General features: G+C 39.6%; 1 protein-coding gene across 1 annotated transcript in view; it reads right to left on the bottom strand.

Moving 5' to 3' along the window:
* Positions 1-16,718, bottom strand: part of MTMR12 (myotubularin related protein 12) — a 107,230-nt gene extending 90,512 nt beyond the window's left edge. Inside the window, exon 1 of the mRNA XM_074202543.1 lies at positions 16,540-16,718. Coding sequence (XP_074058644.1) covers positions 16,540-16,617 — 78 coding nt within the window. The 5' untranslated portion in view covers positions 16,618-16,718. The remainder of the gene's footprint in view (positions 1-16,539) is intronic.
* Positions 16,719-19,335: the final 2,617 nt, after the last annotated feature.

The raw sequence follows: 19,335 nt of genomic DNA, 5'->3' as shown, positions 1-19,335 counted from the left end.
TTTAGGTGGAGAAGCAATTATAGATGCAATACTGAAAATCTGGGAATCTGCACAAGTGATACTGAAACCATGGGAGAAAATAAAGCCAACAAAGGAGAGAATGGGCAGAAAGGGGGTAAGTAATTCACTTGCTGTCTCCTCCACTAGACCATGACAGAGCCTTGGGAGGATGTACTCCTGACTAGTGTTGCAGTCACAAGATGAGTGACTTAGAGGAAGGGAACAGAAAGCAGAGCATCTTGGTAAAAGAACCTGCAGGAGTTTTAAAGATTGATACTCTCCCTTTAAAGTAGTCCTGAAATTTAAATACAATTTTTTGCTACAAAAATCAGTATTACGAAGTCAATACACTAATATTTTTACAAATCTCATACAGCCCTTTTGGAAAGAATGATACAGTAAGGAAATATTATCTTATTTACATTAAAAGTGCTAGGTTTTAGGGGCGGCTTGGTGGCGCAGTGGATAGAGCACCAGCCCTAGAGTCAGGAGTACCTGAGTTCAAATCTGGTCTCAGACACTTAATAATTACCTAGCTGTGTGGCCTTGGGCAAGCCACTTAACCCCATTGCCTTGCAAAAACTAAAAAAACTAAAAGAAAAAATGTTAGGTTTTTTTTAACAACCCAAATTTTAAATCTCTCCCACAAGACAAAAAAGGCTAAAGGTTGCATACAAGTCCTCCACTAATTCTAATTTCTAGGGGACTAAAATTGTATAACAGAAAAGAATAAACTAACATCTAACATCCAGGAGGCAGTCAATTCTATAATTCTGAGATCACCATCTTCTGTCTGGGAGCCTGATCACATCTCTCTTCTACACACTGTCTTGGCAATGTAAAGGAAAGTTACTCTCATAACCAATTTAGAGAATAGTACCAGACACCCAGGAAGCAGACACACTGGAATGGGATAACCAATAATCAGATGTCTGGTCAAAAGACATATTCCAGTTTTTTGAAGGTAAGCAAATCACACAAAGCCACAGTCTCAGTTCCTAATCTTTAAATCCCTTTTGATTTCTCTACTCTCTCATTACATAAAATTAGTACTCTTTTCCTGTCATTTTCTTAGACCTATAACGTCATGGCCCTAAGACTTGTAACTAAGAACCAATCAAATTAACTCCAACCATTTTTTCTGTCAAATCACCACATAACAATTAAACAGCCAATTCAATGCACAGTCTAAATTTCTTGTGAAATAGTTTTGTACTCTTCCGCTGACTAAGGGGAGGGGGTGGGGAGGAGAGAAGAAAGAACACGGCTCAATAAGAGTTATACCCAAAATCCTTCCTATGTTTAGACAGTTCATCTTTTATTCAACTGCAATGAAATCCTCTGCATCAGCAAGCAAATTCAAACTTTAACATAATGCATTTGAAGTGATAGTCACATCAGGCATAATACTACTTTGGTCTACCCTCTGTGGAGGAGGGACAAAAGAGAGGTGGACTACACAGCTATTGGAGAGACCTCCAGATAAGCTAAGACACAATACTGAGTCTTATTAAGAGCTTAGTTGGCTAACTCAGCCTCATAAAAACTGACTACAAAATTCACAGAAGCTATTAAGGAAATTAAATGTCAGGAAAGTCTAAAGAGCATGATTTCACTGCTGATACATTCTTAGCCCCCTTTTTAATATCTTTCAATTTTGAATATGTAAATAACCCTATACAATTGTAATTGGCTAAGTTTATGTGTTTGTCACTTGGGAATATTAAGGAAGTCCAAACATGAACATAAGTACTACATTTCTCTGTCTCCCTTCACACAGCAGGGATTCAAATGTTAACAAGTAATGAAGGGCCAGATAAACCAAAGAAAAAAAGAATTTCTCCCTTGGGCAAGGGTAATGTAAAGAGAAAGTCAATGAGGAGGCTATAATTCCAGCACAGGCAAGAAAAAGCTGGGGGTGAGTACAGGAGAGCAAAGAAATCCTATTTTTGGAACACAAAACTGCCAATGTTGTCTCAACCCAGGACTCTCTGTGAGATAAAGACATAAGTGCTTCCTGTTGCCAAGTGACCGAATCACAGTTAACTGGGCCTTAGACTTTCCTCTTTAAGTACCGATGTCCATAACACTGTGTACTGCTCCAAAGGGAAAAGTGATTTTCATAACAGTTGGGAACATACAGGAAGAACACATTAGAGTAAGGAAGATTAAAGGATGGGGGGGGGGGGGGGGGCGGGGAGATGATGGGCCAGGAGAGACAGAAAAGCAAATTATTTCTCACCAGTCCAGCAGTTCACAAATTTCACTTGAGAGGTTAAAAGAGAAATATAATTCCTTTACTTAAGATAAGATTAAGTACGCACTTGTTCATAAGAAACTATGATACACTGAGGCAAAAAAGTGTTGGCAAGCAATTTCATTTTTGCCAGAGCTGGCTCTTTAGCTGGGTGAGTGTTGTGGCTAGGGCTGACCTTAATTAAATCTGGAACTCACAAGATCGGCTGTCTCCTTTCCATATTCAGGGCCTCCCTTTTCCACCGTGAGAAGAATAAATGAATATTTGGCATGCTGCCTCTGAAATGTTACAGAACCCTCTTCTGTAAGATGAACATTACATTTAATTGAATAAAAAATTTCAGGATAATCACTGTTAAAGAAATCAAGAGGAAAGATTTTTACAAATAAACATATAAAAAATCTTTCTCCAAGAATTTATTTTATTTTTAAAAACTTTCCTCAAATTTCAATGAATCACTGAACTGATGTAATCAGACAACTGGATGTAAAAGTTGCTCTAGATAAAAAGGATCATTTAAAAAGGGGTGTGGTAAAGATAAAAAAATAAGCCCAAAGAATGAAATGCTACCAAAATGTCAGAGGTCAGTCATTAATTTTTTTTTAAAATGTGTTCACTAGTTTGGAATTCTAAATTCTAAATATGACCAACATATTTCCAAGTATAGGACAGAATAGAGAAAAGAGGAAAAGGAAATGAAAGTGACAAAAACATGCCATCACTTTTGAATTTATAATTCACCTGGGAAAAGTCTCAATATGCTAAGATTATATAATTAAAAACCAAATAGCTAGGATCAAGTTGAAGATATAAGAATAACTCCCTTATATTTATTAAAGTTTGTTCTAAACTTCCCAGTTACCCCTCTTAAAGCTGAAATTGAAGTGATAAATGTTTGCTGAAGTGAACTGTTTTGTCTGCTTTCATTGTTGTCCAGCTTCTATACAGGATACAAAAATCTCCTAATCTTCCTCTTCACTCCTTCCATCCAAATGGTCACATGACTGGAGACTGATTATTAACACCATTGCAATTTTCCCCCTTCTAAATAGTTTCCAACATCTCCAAAATCTCTTTCAAAGGCAATCTTGTCCCCCACCCCAACAATGCTGTTTTACAGAGTACATATACCCTCAATAGTTATAGACTGTAGTTCAGTTGGGGTTTGTTTGTTTGAATCAGTAAAAAACAAATGCACTCTTTGTGCATCCTGTTCAATTCTTTCTTGGTTCTCTCATTGTTCATAGACTTCAGTTGAAACCAATGAGGTCAAGGCTTCAGGTTCATTCCCTGTATCAGTTGGTTATTCCACTCATAGACTGCAATCCTAACAAATGGTTAATCACAAAAAAATATATACTTCAATGGTTACAAAGGGATAGGATGAAAATCCAGCAACAGCTTGGGGACAAATTTACCTTCCTATTTTAAAAATTACTTACAGATTATGCTCTGCTCAACAGGCTGTTGGGGGGTTATCTCTCAGCTGTAGATATTTAGAAAAATTTTGCAGAAATTAAGGTAGAGACAGCAACATTTATTAAGTATCTATTACAAAAAAAGAACTATGATAAGGAAGTTTAGTATAAAGATGAGATAAAACAGCATCTGTCCTTAAAGAGCTTACAATATTTATTAAGAGGAATTCACAAGGAATCCTAATGCAAAAAAAAAAAAGTGTCTTGGTCCTCCAATATCACTCATACATTTCGGTTCAACTTTTTATCACACGTACCAATATACATATTGTATTCTTACTAGATTATAAACTCTATGTGGGGTTTGGAACTATCTCATTCAGTGGAGGAGCTTTTGTAGATGTTTGTTTAACTACAGTCATAAAAAGAGAGGACCATCAACTGATGCAGAGTAGGGTGAATCCAATTTTCAGAATTTCCTGGTTTCATCAAGGACAACTCAGGCCAAATTAGTCTCATTCCTTTTTCTGAATTACAACCCTGATTAGAGCAAAGGTCTTGACCTGCCCATGTTGAAAGGAGATTGCTCAGCCAGAAGTTCCTATGCCAATGAAATCCCTGGTCCAAACCTAAACCCTGAGCTAACAAGTCAGAAGAATCATAAAGACATACTAAAATGTGATCCAAAAGGATTTTTGAGTTTTTAAGCTTTAATGATTTCAGAAGTATAAATGCTACAAAACTTACAAAAAATCTGAAAGAGTAATTATTTAAACTTTTAAAATACTTTCTTATTAAAATTTAACGTATCTACCATCTTGTACTAAATATCACTTTGTTCAATGCCTGAACTTTTTAAAAACTTTCATTATCTGCTGTTTAACGATAGAAGGACTGCATTTGTAATCCTAGTCTTAAAATAATTCATGAATGCACATCCGTGAATACACAATAGTTTTGACATGACTCCACAAGAAAAAAAAAGTCTAATGGAGCTAGATGAAGTGACTGAGATGGGCCAAAAGGACTTCCTCAATTATCTACCAATTTGAGAAAGTGTCATTCAAAAACTGTCACACATGCAGTGCATGTCAAGGTGCGTGATCTTGTTCCAATTAAAATGAATAATTTATTATTCAATAAATTAAATAATTTTAAGTATAAATAATCATAAAAGAATTTAAATAAAATAAGATTTCTGGAGTAAATTCACAGCACATATGCTTCTAAAATTATTAAAATTTCAAATCATACTGTTTTGTTTCTGGGACACCATATCTATCTGTATTTCAAAAAAATGATTAATGAGAGCCTTATGGATAAGAAAGAAAGTAGCAGTGTTGAAGACAAAAAGCAGCTTTAGAACTAGTGGGATGACTGGGACCCAAGGAATGAGTCATTAATAAGTCAAATGTTATTTTAAAGAAAGATCTCTAATTGGTGTAACCATTGGTGAGCTATTCCAAGTGCCCCACATATATTAATCAATGCTACAGACAAAGGCATGGACCATACTGTTTATCAGATTTGTAGAATACACAGAGTTGAAAGGGGTAGAGCTAAATGCACTGCATGATAGGGCCAGGATTCAAGAAGATGCTGATAGGCTAGTGAGAATTATGAAAATAAATAATTCAGGGAAACTTAATAGGTATAAATGTAAAATCTATGCTTAGATTCAAAATAATCCACAAGCTAATATAGGCTGGAGAAAGTATAGGCAAATGTTTTTATAAAAAGGATTTGGAGGGGTGGCTAGGTGGCACAGTGGATAAAGCACCAGCCCTGGAGTCAGGAGTACCTGAGTTCAAATCTGGCCTCAGACACTTAATAATTACCTAGCTGTGTCGGCCTTGGGCAAGCCACTTAACCCCATTTGCCTTGCAAAAACCTAAAAATTAAAAAAAAAAGGATTTGGGACTTTAGTAGACAACAAGCTCAATAAATCAATCATATAGGCTGTCATCTAAGAAAGCTAACCCGTCTATGGGCATAGCAAGGTCAAACTGCAATTGGAAGGAGTGGTTGGTGCTAAGTGACATATTTTTGAGGACACTGATTAGCTGGGGAATGTCTAGAAGTAAATGACCAAGATGGCGAAAGAACTAGAGACCGAGCCAAAGAAGAATAAGCTACAAGAACCTGGTGGGCCTGACTGGGGGAAGATGTGGGTGTAGAACAGGGAGGTGACATCCATTGTCAACTTTATCTAAAGACTGTCAAAGGAATGAGCTTTGTCCTATTTTGTCACAGAATAGGAAGCTAGAAGCAAAAGACAGGGATATTTTAGCTCAATGTAAAGAAGCTATTTCCTAACAATTCACCCTGTTCAAAAGCAGAATGGACTACCTCAGAAAGTAATGGGCTGCTCTTCCTGATATGTCCTCAAGCAGAGCCTAGAGAGAGATAAGCACATGCCCAGCATATGGTCAACGTCTAGATAATTTGTTAAAGTTACATAACTCCAGTAACATATTGTTTTTATTTAGGGCTCTGAAAACTCAGATTCTATGATCATAAAATCATGGATCTGGAGGGAAAATGCATTAAAGATAGTACTTACTACATGTCCAACTCTGTGCTAAACATCTTACAAATATTATTTCATTTGAGTTCTGTAGAGGACCCTAAAGGTTATCAAGTTCAAGCCAATATGAGGTGCTCAACCTTACATTAGGGTTACAAAATGTTATTACTTATTTTATTGTGTTTGTCATTATACGAGCTTGATAACTTGGAAATTATCAGGATAAAATCTCCCCCAGTTGCTAAAAGCTGTCAACTGGCAGTCAGTAGTTAAAAAGCACAGTACTTTGGAAAAAAAATCCCTTCATCTCCAAAATGCTATCTGAGTTAGGTTTCTTAGTATCTCAATCTTCCAAAAGAATTATTCATTTTTGTATGTAAAACAAAGTGTAGAATTGCAAGCTAAAACTCAGATCTGCCATTACCAACAATTTTGATGGTGGCTGCAATTTTACCAAAAGGAATGCACAAGAGCTAAATATGGAGAAACACTTTGGACTCAAACAACTTTTGCAACAGCTATCTATTTTATCAGGCTCTAGGCAGTATTTACAACAGTTGTTTGGTCTCATGACTTCTTCCACTGCTGTCTATACAGGAAAAATTTATGTTGTACTATACTTCACCCAGGGAGATACCCAGGAACCACATGCAAAAAGACTGCAAGAAAAAGCAGAAGCTCTAAGAGATCATCAAGCAAAAGCCACAAATAAGAAAGTGATCCTTTGGAGAGAGACTTTCTTCTTTGATTTAAATGGCAATCATTACTGATAACTACTGATACACTAAAAGTATTTTTTAAAAAAGATATGTTAGATTAGTACTAAAAGCAAGGCTGGAATTGGGAGGAAAAAATGAAAATGACTACTTTGGGGATATATTATTTTTACTTCTTAAACATAAATATAATTTTCAAAATCGTGTTTGTTTTTGGACAAAGTGTTCTTCCCCCCCCCCCCCCATTCTCCAGGTCAAAGGTTTTTTCCTTCCAAAGCTTTGTTTAAAAATGGTTCTTTTGGGGAAGAGAAGGGAACCCTCATTAGAATAATGAAGTTTCTAAGAATTCAAAGTCCAAATGGTCCCTGTAGAGTCTGTCAGTCTCTCATTCATTCATTAACACCCACAAGCCACATAATAAACCAGGAATTTGCTATTAAAGAATATAATTTTTTGTTCTCAAATAAAAAGCAAAAACACTAGTGCAGTGATTCCCAATCTTTGTGTATGAAAACCCCTTTTTAAATGTCAAAACATTTCCTAGGCTCCTATGTTAGAGTAGCTTTCCTGCTACACATATTACATGCTAATAAAATCCAAGAGCCAGTTACTCTGAATTGAAAAAGATTTTTAAATGAATGTTTATTTTAGTGATTCTCCATCTTAAGTTGAATATGATATGACAAGGCCTCAGGAAATGAACACAGAGAGGCAGATATTTATCCTTCTCTCAGGACAACATTTACACACGTTGAAGAAAAACTTGTCTCTCTGATTGCTCTTTTTTAGTGGCCTTGGATGGACTGCCATCCAAGTTACTTATTATCACTGACTGGGTGTGCCACAAGGTCGATCCTCCCCTAATATATTTCCATACTCTCTTGCTTGGTGATCTCATCAGTTCCCATGGGTTCAATGATTCACAAATCTATGTATCCAGTACTAGAATCTATTCCCTTAGATATTTCAAACTCAACATGTTCAAAACATAACCCATTATTTTTTTACCCTTTCCCATCTTTCCTACTAAAGTCCAGAGGGCATCATTTTCCTAGGCACCAGGACTCATCCTCAGTATCAATCAATCTCAACTCCTCATTCCTACTCACTCTCTATATCCTTTCGGTTGCAAAATCTTGTTTCTACCTTAATATTTCTTTATAAATCATCTTCTTATCACTCCACAGTCATTACTCTAGTATGGGTAATCATTTCTTCGTTTTTGGCTACTATAATAACTTTGGAACTGGTCTCCCTGCCTCAAATCCACTTCAATCCATCCTCCACTTGGCTGCCAAGATGATTTTTCCTAAAATGCTGGTCTGATCATACCACATGACTTCTGATGAACAGTTACCTCCAGAATCCTACTTGGTATGTTAAGTCCCTTACAACCAGACCCCTTTCTATCATTCCAATCTTCATATACACTTCACTTCTCTCTACTCACTCAAAATTCTGTCTCCATTGGTCAACTTGTTCCTCCCCCAGACTTCCAGCCTTCAATGTCTCTGCACTGGAGGCCCCAAAACCTGGAATACTTGGCCCTCTTACTTTGGCTTTTTTTTTTAAATTTTCAGGCTATCTGACTTTAAAGATCAGACCAAATCCCATCATTGCCAGGCCTTGGGACTCCATTCTTCTAATGTCTTCCCCTCGAGATTATTTTCTATCTACTCTTTACATAACTTATATAAACACAGTTATTTTTGCATTGTTGTTTCCTCCCTAGACATCAAAGGATTAGCTAGACCTCTATTCACACAGATCATAAATGGATCTAGAGATGGAAGAGACCTCAATGCCCATCTTGTCCAACTTCCTCGACTTGAACCCAGCTTCTGGGAATTCAGATCCAGGGCACTTTCCATTATATTGTATTGCCTTCAAATCTCTGGCAAAAGAACGTATGCAGAAGTCTACTTTGTTAAATTTTTCTGATATTGGGCAAAATTTTGTTCTTTACAACTTCTACTTATTGCTCCTACTTCTCTAAATTTAATGAATTAGTTTTCTAAACTTAATAAATTAAATGTATCTTAGTCTACATGACAGGAAATACTCTAAGACAGTTATCACCTTATCCCTTTCTTACTTTCCCTTACTGCCTCTTCCAGTCTTCAATGTTTCACTCTAAAAACATGCCTAATTCCTCCAATCAATTCTCATATGATGTGGATTCAAGACCTTAAACTGGCTGTCCTAGTTGAGATAAAAGATCCCTTCCATTTTAAATCCTAGTCCTATTCAACAATTTTTTTATGCTGTGGTAAAAGGCCAGAAATTATAAATGGTCAAGGTTCTAGCCTCAATAATATATTGATGCTTTTAATCTAACTCCTCAAACATAATGAATAATGGATTTTTATTAAAAGACCACTTTTCCTTGGTTTCTTCTTACCAAGCTTCAGGATATAATCATTTATTATTATTAATCATCATTATGAATTATACAAACTACAGTTCATAACTTTCAAATAACTGGCAAAAAACTGGCTCTGGTGAATCCATATTTCTATAGTGGGAAAGTCACCTGGAATTGAAATGTTTTAAAAAAGTCACAATGGATAATGACACCACTATTAAACATGTATTTCACAGAGGACAAAGGCCGAAATAAAGGTCTCACACATACAAAAACATTTTGTGGCAGTAAATAATTGGAAAGAAAGATAATTGATTGTATAAAAGCTGGGGATAAAAGTGGTTAACCAATGATTGTTGGCATGGTTGACCAAGCTGGCATAGTGATGAAACAGTATTGTGCTTGAAGAAGTGAGGAATTCAGATTAACTCAGGATGACTTGTATGAGCTGATGCAGAGTGAAACCAAGATGACTACAAAAATGAAAAATAAGAACTTAAGACTTCAAAACTACAACCAACAAAGAAACCAACTGCTACTACAGGAAACTGATGGCAAAGCATCCACCCAGAAAGGTTGACAACATGTGTGGAAGGGGGTATATCATATTCAACATGGACCATTTATCTTGGTAAACCATGCTTTATTATGTTTTTTTCTAAACCCTTTGAAATCTGGTTTCTATTCCTACTACTTGACTGAAACTAGTCTCTAAGGATGCCAATCATTTTTTTTTAAATTGCTGTATTCAGTGACCTTTTCTCTGGACTTCCCTTTCTTGAACTATCATATCTGACAATTCTATTCCTTAGCTCCTCCTCCACAATTTTTTCTTGGTTTGCATGACACTGTTGTGCTGTGGTACTTTTAAACCTGTTGGGTCAGTATTCAGTTTCCTTTGCTGGGGCATCATCCGTATTTCACTTCCTATGCATGAGTATAAGCCACAGCTCTCCTCTCCTCTTTCTGTCTTGATAATCCTGTCAGTCCCCTATATAAATGATTCTCCAAAATACATGTCTAGTCCTCATCTCTCCCATGAGTTCCTGTCCAGCATTTCCAAATATCTGCTGCAAAACTTCAGCAGATGTCTCAAAGGCATCTCAAATACATTTCCAAAACAAATCTCATTTTCTTCCTCTATAAATCCACCCTTCCTCTTCCTCTTCTAACTTCTCGATTTTTGTGGAATGCATCCAACTCTCTCCAAATCACACTGGTTTACAAACTAGAGTCATTCTTTTACTCTTTCACTGCCTCTTAGTTGATAACTGGTATCAATTTCACCTTCTCAGAACCTCTTGAAATTACCCCCTTCTCTCTACTCAACTCACAATCGGATTCTCAATATATTTTACCTAAACTACTGCAAAATCTTTCAAATGATCTCTTTGTCTCTATTCTCCCCCCCCAAAATCACTCTTTACACAACTGCCAAATTGATATTCCTAAAATACAAATGAACATGTTTTTCCCTGTTTCCAAAAGTTTATCAGGATCCCTCAGGAAAAATATTCAACTTTCTCTGGCACGTAAATCCCATCATAGTTTGCTCCATTCTATCTTCCAATGCTTTTGGTTTAGACTCTCCAGCCATCTATCTAGTGATGCACTGTGGAAGAGCCACATTCATCATCTCTTCAACTACCACCTGCTGACAAACCATGAAAGGCCAAAAATGGCAGAACACAGCCCAGCCCCAGTCTGCCCCCCACCCCAAACACTAGTCTTGCCTCCAGCTCAGTTCACTCAGCCACCATCCTAGGAAGCAGACCCTGTGGAGATGAGACATGGCCAACTCCTTCTTAGGATGCTCACTTCACCTCCTCAACAACCATGGCTACTGAAAATGGGGAAAATTTTGCAAGTTCCCACTACCAAAGTCCCTGGCCAGTCAAATGGCTTCGCCTCAGTAATATCTACAATTTTATCAGTAGATAGCTAATAAAAGACCTGTCATACACTTGATACATACATATATACACATATTAAAAAAAAACTTTCAATAGGGGAAAGGACACTAAAGAAGACACATTACCATCTTCTTTATCACGGCCCCCAGGACAATGGGACCTTTCCCTCTGACTTGCTACTGTCCTCTCTTACAAGTGGATTATCCCTCATTAGAATGGGAGTTCCTTGATAGTAAGGAAAATCTTGGTTTTTTCTCTTTAGATCCCTGGGACTTAGATCAGTACCTGTGCATTGCTGGTGACTAATAAATGCATTTCATTCATTCATACTTGCTGTCCCTCACACAAATCCCATCTCCTAGCTCCATGCCTTGGTCCCTCCCTTATGTGTGACAAATTCTACCTTCTAAAGACTGTTAGTGAAAGGGAACTGTTAATTTTCAAGAACTTCTCAAAAAAATAGTTCTCAGAGCAGCCAAATGCCTCATAGATATTTTAAGGCTCCAATTTCACCAATCAATGCACATTAAGGATGTGCACATATATAAAAGATGGAGTTGTGTCATTCCACAATTAGATAAAAGTTTTGTTCTCAGACTACAAACTGAAAGAAACCTCTCTGCAAGATTGGTACATTCACAATACTGAATAAAGTAAAAGCTGATAGAGAACACTTTTTACTCACATAATTTATAAAACCAAGGTTGTATAGTTAGTACCTAACAGGGAATGACACTGTAATTACAAATCAGAGAATCACTGGGCAGCAACAATGATGTTTTAAAAACATGAACAATAAAACATTTTTTAAAAATCATCAGAGAATAGACCATTTTAATATTGTTCTACTCTACCAGCCTTTTTCTGCTCCATGATTTCAAAGTCATGGGCATGTATTTATTCTTATTAAGAAGTATTATAAACTCCTTAACCCAAGGACTCTATCCTATTTAATCCCCTAGAAACCTAGCACAGAATCCTGAACAAGGTGTGTTACAAAGCTATCCATCTATTTCTTCAATTTAAATGAAGCCTGGGTGTGTTACCTTCACCCCTTAGGCTCCACACAAACACCCAAATGCCTTACTCTAAGATAAGCACTATCTTCCTAGTTCCAAATACTCTTTCAGTGCTAATGTTCCCTTGCCCAGATATAAAATTCTGTGCTATGGTACAGGAAAAAAAAAAGCCTAAATAAGGGAATATAAAGCCCACTCTCAGAATTCATGTTCTTGGGCTGTTTTCAAGAGGCCACCCAGGCACCAATTTTTCCAACACATAAACCATCTGTTTCCCACTTTTCTGCACAACTAATTTTACAGTGAGGGGGAATTTGTTACTAAAAATGAAAGAAGGTTCTAAATTACAATTCAGGATTTTAAAACTTTTACATCCATTGAACTGGGACAAGAAGATCTCTTGGATGATTTCTCTCTCATCACACTCAATTTGGAATAATGTACAACATGGAAACAAAGCAAAGACTGACGGACTGCTTTCTGTGGGGGGAAAATTGTAAAACTCAAACAAAATCTTTAATAAAAGAAAAAAAAAAGGAAGATCTCTTGGGCTACTGACTCTCCACCTTTCAAACATCTTGTCATTTAAATGTAGCCACATCCTGTTAAAAGGACAGAACCAAATTTTATGCCACCTGATTAGGTCCAATACCAATAAGTGTCAGGGCAAAAGAAAAAAAACCTCAATATGAAAAACATTTTCTTCATGCATTCTGGTCATGCTTCTGCTCTTATTAACATAAGGTTATTAAAAACCAAATTTACAACTTCAGAAACAGTACAGTAGTAGAGAAAAGCACTAGACATGGAATAAGAAGAAAACTGAATTTAAATTCAATTTTGATCCTTTGATTCTAGTTGTTATTAACAACTAATTTTATGACTTTGGTTAAATCACTTACCCTGTCTTAAGCTACTATTTCCTTTCACCTGAAAATTGGGGGCAACCGCACTTTTGAGGGGGCTCAAAAAGAATTATGTATAGTATTTTGTAAATCTTAAATTTAAACGTCCATCCACTATTATAGCAGTAGTTATAACACCATTTACTAGCTCTATGATCTTTTTTTTGACAAGTTACAACCTCTCTGGGACTTAGTTCTTCATCTGTAAAATGAAGATGTACTAACTATTTCCAAGATCCCTTTCAGTATGACAGTCTGTGGAAACAACATCTTATTAGTGAAAAGCACCTCAGAACCTTCTAAGATCTCAATAATTTCCCTATTAACAGGTATCATTAAATCTAAAGATGTCAAAATTATTTCTTTACCTCTGATGTACAAGAAACCCCTGTTTCCCAAATGATAAAAAGTAATGCATATTTGAAAAGATGATTGCTTTGTACTAGGTCACTAGTATAAGAGCTTTCAGAAAAATATTTGAAGCAGTTCCTATGTAACTAAGCAATTTAAGATCCTTGGCAGACAGACAAGTGCCATCCTCAGTCACACAGGTTTTATCTGAATACCACATGTGAATTTTTGACTGTATGATCAATAAAAATAACAACACTAACTTCATCAATACCTTTAAAAAATGACAGGACAACAACCAGGGACAATTTTGAGCCGTCTGCAATGGAGAATGCCATCTGTATCCAGATAAAGAGCTGTGGAGTTTGAACAAAGTTCAAGGACTATTCCCTTTAATTTAGGGGAAAAAAACAGATATCTTATTGTCTGATCTTGTTATCTTTTAGACTTTTTGTTTCTTCCTTTAGGATATGATTTCTCTCTCATCACACTCAATTTGGATCAATGTACAACATGGAAACAAAGTACTGACAAAGACTGACATATTGCTTTCTGTGGAGGGGGGAAATAAAATTGGGGGAAAAACTGTAAAACTCAAATAAAATCTTTAATAAAAAAAAATGACAGGACACAATTTTTTTTTAGGTTTTTGCAAGGCAAATGGGGTTAAGTGGCTTGCCCAAGGCCACACAGTTAGGTAATTATTAAGTGTCTGAGGCCTGTTTTGGACTCAGGTCCTCCTGACTCCAGGGCCGATGCTCTATCCACTGTGCTACCTAGCTGCCCCCTAGGACACAATTTTGATTGAGTTTTTACAATCAATATTTCTACAGTTTAGAGAGTACTCTGAGGGAGGGGGAAGATTGCTAGGTGTTTTACTGCTGTAATTTAAATTATTTTGATCCAGGAAAAACAAGTCGATTGAAACAAATTATGGGAAAAGCTATTAACTCTCATATATTCTTGTACTTAACTACTCCCCCTTTCCTAAACTCCTCCATAGAGAAAAAAATTAGCCCATGGGTAAGGTTAATACAAACCTAATTAATGAAAAGGAATGCACTTGTACAAGGAGGGTTCAGGGATTCCTGGTTGCTGCAACATTTCTCAGTGCACTCTTCTCAACTGAAATTTTGATTCTCCTTAAGGAGCAAATTAAAAGACCAAAAGCTGTCCTTTGAGAAGCACTTGAGCAAAAATAGAACAGAGATAAACCAAAACTATTTTACTTCTACATCAGAGAGCCTTTGTTCAAAAGTTTAAGAGGATGCTGACCCATTCTAAGTGTTTACTGAGGAAGTGGCTATTATTTATTTTTTAAAAAAAGATCTAAAAATAAGATTGTCTCTTCACTTTTCTAAACTCCACTTAACACCACAAAGTATTCAATGTACCTTAACAAAAATAACAAACTTCTGGTCTTGCTTGGTGTCAGAAGTGAGGCCCATGGCAAGGCCATACCTTTCTAATTACTCTAATACTCAAACCAGTTTCATGTAAAGTCCAAGTCACTCTAATAGAATTTTTGGTGTGTAGTGCCACTTCAACTACATAGGAAGGGCAACAGAATTGGTTGAGAATGATAGGAAGAGAAATAAGGACAGGAAACTTAACCAATCTAAAGCAACAACTGCAACTATTTGATTTTGTCTTTGAGGTTACAGTGGTGAAAGAAATTCCCATTCCCAGAAAATACAGACCCCAAACCATCCACATCCTCGACAGCAAACATAAGTGCAGTAGTGAAAAATGTATCATCTGGCAGGAAACCTGGTGAGGAATTACACTAAAGGCTGGTCCTCAGATAATAGACCATTCAACCAAAGAAAGAACATATATTTATTTATTAAGTGCTTGATAAGGGCAAGGTCCTTTTTGGCTGGGCTGTGGGGCTACAAAGATGCTCTCTTCTTTCTGAGTCCCTTTGGTCCTCCCCTCCATAGACTCTTTTTTTTAAGGTTTTTTCCCAAGGCAATGGGGTTAAGTGGCTTGCCCAAGGCCACACAGCTAGGTGATTATGAAGTGTCTGAGACGGAATTTGAACCCAGGTCCTCCTGACTCCAACTAGGCCACCTAGCTGCCCCCAAAGATGCTCTCTGTTCCCTTTAGCAGGTGGAGTGGGAGGCAACAACGTAATCACTCTAAGGGTGCTCCATCACTGTGTCCTCACCACGACCCGAGGAGGAAGGATAAGGGGTATACAGCTGGCATTCTCCATTGCAGACAGCCCCAAACTGTCCCTGCTTGTTGCACTGAAGGAATGAGCGAGTCCCTCAGGGTTGAGACCAATGCACAACACGAAAGCAATGTAAAGACTAACAGACTGCCTTGGGGGGGGGCAGTGAGTTAAGTGGCTTGCCCAAGGCCACACAGCTAGGTCACTATTCAGTGTCTGAGGCCGCATTTGAACCCAGGCACCCTGACTCCAGGGCCGATGGGCCACTTAGCCACCCCAATAAAATCCTTCTAAAAGAAAGGTGGGGGGCTGGCAGGGTGGCCTTTCCTCGTCGCGGCCCCCCAGTCCCCCGGCGGAGCCCGCGCCCGCCTGCCCGGCTCGGCGATGCCTCTCCGGGCGGCCTTCGGGGCCTCGGGCTCCCCCTCGGACCCCCGGGCCCCGGGTGGGCAGAGCCGGGCAGGCGGGCGCGGAGGGTCGCGGGGCGGTCGCCGGGCTCCGCCACGCTCTGGCCCCGGAGTGCGGAGAGGGTGAAGGCGGACGCGAAGCGCGGAGCGGGCGGCGAGGCCAGGCCCCGCGGAGGCCGAGCCGTGCCGCCCCACCTGCGGCCCCGCGGAGGCCGGGCCGTGCCGCCCCACCTGCGGCCCCGCGGAGGCCGGGCCGTGCCGCCCCACCTGCGGCCCCGCGCCGCCGCCGCCTCCCCGCCCGCCCGGCCCGCCCCACCTGCGGCCCCCGCGCCGCCGCCGCCGCCTCCCCGCCCGCCCCACCTGCGGCCCCGCGCCGCCGCCGCCGCCTCCCCGCCCGCCCCACCTGCGGCCCCGCGCCGCCGCCGCCTCCCCGCCCGCCCCACCTGCGGCCCCGCGCCGCCGCCGCCGCCTCCCCGCCCGCCGCTCACCTCGGGGCGCACGTAGGACACGAAGGAGGGCTTGGGCGCCCGGGAGCCGCCGCCGCCGCCCACTCCCTTCCCCAGCATCTCGCCGCCCTCGGGCGCCGGGCCCCGCGGGGGCAGCGGCAGCAGCAGCAGCGCAGGGTCGGCCCCGGAGCCGCGACTCGTCGGGCGGCCACGGCCACCAGCACCAGGCGGCGGCGCCGGCGGCGGCTCCGCCCATCCCCGGGGCCCCGGCGCCCGTATCCGGCTCCCGCCGCCGACTCCGTTCACCCCGCCCATGGTGCCCGGGCCGCGCCCTCCGCCCGGCCACGCCTTCCTCCTCCTTCGGGGGCCCGCCCAGGCCCGGGGCCACGCCCCTTCCCGCGCCACGCCCCTCGGGGAGCGCCGGCCTCCAGGATAGGGTCTGCTGTGCCTCCTTCCGCGACGCTCTCCCTCAGGGCCCTCTCTGGTTGGTCAGAAACTTCTCCTCTCTTCGAATGCCTGGCCCCCTTCTTGAAGAGATGTCTCCACGGACCAATCATCGAGCTATACCCTCTGAGGCCTCTGCTGATTGGCCAGCGTCCGTTCCCCCAATGGGTGTTGGCTGAGTTGTTCTCGGCCGCTTTTCCGCTCCACTCCCGCTGGGCTCTGCCGCTGCCGCTGCTGATGCGGGCACTGGGTGTGGGTGTGCCGCTGCCCCGGCTGTTGGGTGTCCGCGCTGCGGCCGCTCGGCCCTCTCTTCTGCCTTGCAGCTGCTCGGCGCTTCTTGGTACCTCTGCCAGGTGCTGCTGCTTGCCTTTTTTATTTTTTTTGTTACTAACAGGGTGCCATACTTTGCAAAGGATGCCAGAAGCAGGGGAGCCGACAGGTGTGCATACTTAACTTTTGTACTGCAAATACCGTAGTGTTCTGGAGGAGCTCGAGCACCCAGCTACCTTTCTGAATTATATTCGTGGGGGTTAGGTTATCTTAAAAAATCTTTTATTTTATATTTCAATTAACAAGCTCTCCCCCTAATACTTTGCCCCATTTAAAAGAAAAGGAAAGAGAAACTCCTCGTGACAAATATGCATAGTCGAGCAAAACAAATTCCCTTATCATCCGAAGCCAAAAATGCATGCCTCATCCTATATCTTGAATCCATCTCTCTGTCAAGAACGCATCGTCTGTTCTTTAAAATTATGGTTGACAATGTTAAAGACTGACAAATTGCTTTCTGAGGGGCGTGGGGGAAGGGAAGTAAGATTGGGGGGAAAATTGTAAAAATCAAAATAAATAAAATCTTTAATTGAAAAATAAAATTGTGGTTGATCCCTTAATGGACTTGCTCGGTCCATCAGTGCAACAATCAGGCACAATTTTGGGGTATCTGCAATGGAGAAAACCATCTGTATCCAGAGAAAGAATTGTGGACTTTGAACAAAGACTAAAGATATTATCTTTAATTTTTTAAAACCCGTTATCTTATTATGTAATTTTGCTACCTCTTACACTTTTTTTTTTCTTCCTTAAGGATATGATTTCTCTCTCATCATATTCACCTTAGATCAATGCACACCATGGAAACAATGTAAAGACTAACAGATTACCTTCTATGGTGGAGAGGGAAAAAATTGTAAAATTCAAACTAAATAAATTTAAAATTGTGGTTGATCATTGCATTGTTTACAGTTTTTAAGTCTACCAAAGTTTTTCTATAATGTTACTTTGTGTAATTTGTTCTCTTGGTTCTTCTCACATTATTTTCATATTAATTTTTCTAGGTTTCTCTGAAGCTATTGCTCTTGGACATTTCTTATGGCTATTTCCTTATGTCCAATATTCCATTATAATTCAAATCCTGCCTTAGATATTTACCAGGTGCTAGACTGTGATTGAAATGGAAGGTATTATAAAGACCAAATGAGAGATAACAGGTAAATGCTTGCAAACTTTAAAGCACTATGATAAATTTGAACTACTTAAATTCCGTTAATGGGAAGTCCTCCAGTTTCTACTTCTTTGTCATTAAATTGGAAGTTAACATAGGAAGAAACAACTGGAAACAGATATGATTATAAACCACTTAAAGCCCAAGTCAAATGCTACCTTCTTCATGAGGCCTTCCTTGATTATTAAATCAGTAAAAAGCTCCCCTTTTATTTCAGATAGCTCTTAGTTTTCTGCTTGTTATTTATTTAGTATGAAATATTGCTTATTTTGATAATTAGCATTTCTGATGCATTCTGTCTAGTGTGTAAGTTCCAATAAGCTATGACCATATTTTCCCAATTTTTAAAAATTTTCCACCAATAATAAACACAGTGCCATTCATACAATATATGTTTTTTTGAAGTTTATGGAATGAATGAATGGAAGATCAGTATTTTTTATTAAATACCTTCAAAGATAACTAGGCATTAAACTATGGGGATAAAAAGAAAGATAAAAATGATCCCTGCCCTCTAGGAACTCAATCTATGCTGATCATAGCTGATTTCTTGTTCTCTTTCCTTTCCTCTCTCCCTTCTCCTCCTCCTCCTCCTCCTTTCTCTCTCTCTCTCTAGCTCTGTCTGTCTTTGTCTCTCATAAAGTTTAATCTTTAATATTTTCTGTTTTTAAAGTGTATTTTTAGTCAGTAAAGTTTGTCTGTTTTTTTCTACCATAAAATTTATACATGTATATGGGGAAGGGATAAGAATAAAATCTGCCCCCCCAATACTTTTCCTGATTTGGAGATGAACTTGGTTCTCAAAAATCCTGCATAGCAGTGACTCTGAGAGTTCCTGCCAAACGGAAACAATTTCTTCAGTACTTCTTGACAACAGATTGTGACCAGCCTAA

This window comes from Macrotis lagotis, chromosome X (assembly GCF_037893015.1).
Source record: "Macrotis lagotis isolate mMagLag1 chromosome X, bilby.v1.9.chrom.fasta, whole genome shotgun sequence".
Taxonomy (NCBI): domain Eukaryota; kingdom Metazoa; phylum Chordata; class Mammalia; order Peramelemorphia; family Peramelidae; genus Macrotis; species Macrotis lagotis.
The sequence above is the reverse complement of the archived record's forward strand: the minus strand, read 5'-3'. Positions and strand labels throughout refer to the sequence as shown.